Source organism: Solanum pennellii, chromosome 1 (genome assembly GCF_001406875.1).
Source record: "Solanum pennellii chromosome 1, SPENNV200".
NCBI classification, from domain to species: Eukaryota; Viridiplantae; Streptophyta; class Magnoliopsida; order Solanales; family Solanaceae; genus Solanum; species Solanum pennellii.
Window position 1 is genome coordinate 37917626 of NC_028637.1, and position 3390 is coordinate 37921015.

Consider the following 3390-nt stretch of genomic DNA (forward strand, 5'->3'; position numbering starts at 1 on the left):
TAAGACTGTGACTTTAGCAATGCCTGGTGTTCCGAGGGTTGAGTGGAAGAGTGTTAGTGGTTCTTATCCTAGCAAGGTCATCTCTTTTATCCGTGCTCAGAGATTGGTGGAGAGGGGGTGTTTGTCTTACTTAGCCTTTATTCGGGATACTAGTGTTGAACCACCTCCCCTGGACTCTGTTCCCGTGGTTCAGGAGTTTCCCGATGTATTTCCTTCTGATCTTCCAGGTGTTCCTCCCAATAGGTATATCGATTTTGCTATTGATTTTGAGCCTGGCACTAAGCCTATTTCTATCCCTCCATACCGTATGGCTCTAGCAGAGTTGAAAAAATTGAAGGATCAGTTGCAGGATTTATTGAGTAAGGGTTTTATTTGCGCTAGTGTGTCACCTTGGGGTGCCCCTGTATTGTTTGTGATGAAGAAGGATGGGACCATGAGGATGTGTATTGATAACCGACAGTGGAACAAGGTAATGGTGAAGAATAAGTATCCTCTTCCGCGTATTGATGACTTATTTGGTTAGTTACAGGGAGCATCATTGTTCTCTAAGATTGATTTGAGGTCTGGGTATCATCAGTTGAAGATTAGGACATCAAATATCCCTAAGACAGCTTTTCGGACTCGATATGGAGATTATGAGTTCCTACTGATGTCCTTTGGATTGACTAATGCCCCTGCAACATTCATGGAGTTTGTATATAGGGTGTTTCGACCATACCTTGATTCTTTTGTGATTGTTTTCATCGATGACATCTTGGTTTACTCCAAGACTGAGGAGGACCATGTCCGACACTGGAGGATTGTACTTCAGAGGTTGAGAGAAGAGAAGTTGTCGCCATGTTTTTAAAGTGTGAGTTCTGGCTTACTTCTGTGGCATTTTTAGGACACGTGGTGCCTATGGAGGGTATTAGAGTAGATCCGTCCAAGATTGAGGCAGTGAGAGGTTGGACGCGACCTTCTTCACCGACTGAGATTAGGAGTTTTGTGGGATTAGCAGGCTATTATCGACGATTTGTTCAGAGTTTCTCTACTATTGCAGCTCCATTAACTAGATTGACTAGACAGGATATGTGTTTTAAGTGGTCTAATGAGTGTGAGCAGAGCTTTCAAAAACTCAAGACTTTGTTGATTTCTGCTCCTGTGTTGACTCTACCTGAGGAGTGTGTAGACTTTACTGTGTATTGTGATGCTTTAGGAGTTTTTTTGGGTGGTGTGTTCATGTAGAAGGGGAAAGTGATTGCTTATGCTTCTAGGTAGTTGAAATCCCATGCGAAGAACTACCCTACTCATGATTTGGAGTTGGCGGCTGTGGTATTTGTACTTGAGTTATGGCGTCATTATTTGTATGGGGTGCATTGTGAGATTTTCACTGATCATCGGAGTCTTCAGTATATCTTTAGCCAGAGAGATTTGAACATGAGGCAATGGATATGGCTTGAGTTGCTGAAGGACTATGATGTTACCATTCTGTATCATCGAGGAAAGGCCAATGTTGTGGCTGATGCTCTGAGTAGGAAGACTCCTAGCATGGGGAGTCTTGCAGCGCTTAGTATTGAGGAGAGACCATTGGCGAGAGATGTGCATATATAAGCTAACAGTCTTGTCCGCTTTCAGATTTCAGAAGAGAGTGATGGGATGATTGCTTGTATTGAGGCTCGGTCTTCTTTAGTCGAGCAAATCCGTGCACACCAGTTTGACGATGAAAAATTATGTCTCATTCAAGACAAAGTATTGAGAGGGGAAGCTAAGGTGGCTGTCCTTGATTCTTATGGTGTCTTGCGGATCGGAGGCAGAATTTGTGTGCCCAGGAAAGGCGATTCGATTAGATTGATTCTTATGGAGGCCCATTCTTCTCGGTATTCCATTCATCCGGGAGCGGCGAAGATGTATCATGATCTGAGTCAGCATTACTGGTAGGTGGGATGAAGAGAGATATTTCAGACTTTGTTTCGAGGTGTTTGACGTGCCAGTAGGTCAAGTGTGCGCACCAGCGGCCGGGGGTGTATCTCAGAGGATGCCTATTCCTACTTGGAAGTGGGAGCGGATTACTATGGACTTTGTTGTAGGTTTGCCCACAACATTGGGTAGTTATGACTCTATTTGGGTTGTTGTTGATCGGCTGACCAAGTCTGCCACTTCATCCCGGTTCGGGTGAAGTATACAACAGAAAAGTTAGCCGAGCTATATATCAGTCAGATTGTGCGACTACATGGAGTTCCTATTTCAATCATATCAGATCGAGGTTCACTATTTACTTCTCAATTCTGGAAGGCATTACAGCATGGTCTAGGTACTCAGTAAGATATGAGTACAGCCTTTCATCCTCAGACTGATGGTCAGTCTGAGCGGATAATTCAGGTGTTGGAAGATATGCTCTGAGCGTGTGTGGTCGATTTCGGAGATAGATGGGATCGACATTTACCCTTAGAAGAGTTTGCCTATAATAACAGTTATCACTCTAATATCCATATGGCCCCATTTGAGGCGTTGTATGGAAGACGGTGTAGGTCTCTGATTGGTTGGTTTGATTCGGCGGAAATGGACTCTTTGGATACAGACTTGCTTAGAGATGCTATGGAGCACGTCCGCATGATTCAGTATAGATTATTGACAGCTCAGAGTCGACAGAAGAGTTATGCAGACCAGAGAGTTAGAGCGTTAATATTTATAGAGGGTGATCATGTTTGGCTCCGAGTATCACCCACGAAGGGTGTGATGAGGTTTGGAAAGAAGGGCAAGCTTAGCCCTAGGTTCATTGGACCTTTTGAGATTTTGATTCGAGTGGCAGAGGTGGCCTATAAGTTGGCCTTGCCACCTAGTTTGTCGGCAGTTCATCATGTTTTCCAGCTCTCTATGCTTCGGAAGTATATTCCGGATGAATCTCATGTGATTTCACTCGATTTTGTGTAGCTGGGTCCAGACTTGACACCTATAGCTATATTGGATAGGAAAATTCGAAAGCTTAGGACCAAGGAGCTTGTTTCAGTGAAGGTGCAATGGAAGCACCGTTCAGTAAGAGAAGCAACTTGGGAGACAGAGTCTGACATGCGTGCCAGATATCCTCAACTTTTTGAAGCTTCAGGTACTTTCTTTCACCTTATGTTCAAGGACGAACATTATTTTTAGTGGTGGATAATGTAATGACTCGAACCCGAAAAAGTTATTTTTTGATAATTTTGAATAGTCATTTAACTATATTAATTAATTTGGGGGTAATTTAGTTATTTTCAATAATAATGGGTCAAGTCTGAAAAATTAATATAGGTTAATAAGGACTGCTACTTTTAATAACATAAGTAATTTAGAAGAAAACAAGATAGAAAGGAAATAAGAAACTACCTGTGAATGGCGGCTGGCGTCGACACTACTTCATTCTCATCAAGGTAAAGA

At 42.9% G+C, this 3390-nt stretch overlaps 1 protein-coding gene across 1 annotated transcript; it reads left to right on the plus strand.

The window, feature by feature from the left end:
• Positions 1 to 1416: 1416 nt before the first annotated feature.
• Positions 1417 to 1917, plus strand: LOC107020260. Its single transcript, XM_015220549.1, has 2 exons — positions 1417 to 1569; positions 1615 to 1917. The coding sequence occupies exons 1-2, from the start codon at positions 1417 to 1419 to the stop codon at positions 1915 to 1917; spliced, it is 456 nt and encodes a 151-aa protein (XP_015076035.1).
• Positions 1918 to 3390: the final 1473 nt, after the last annotated feature.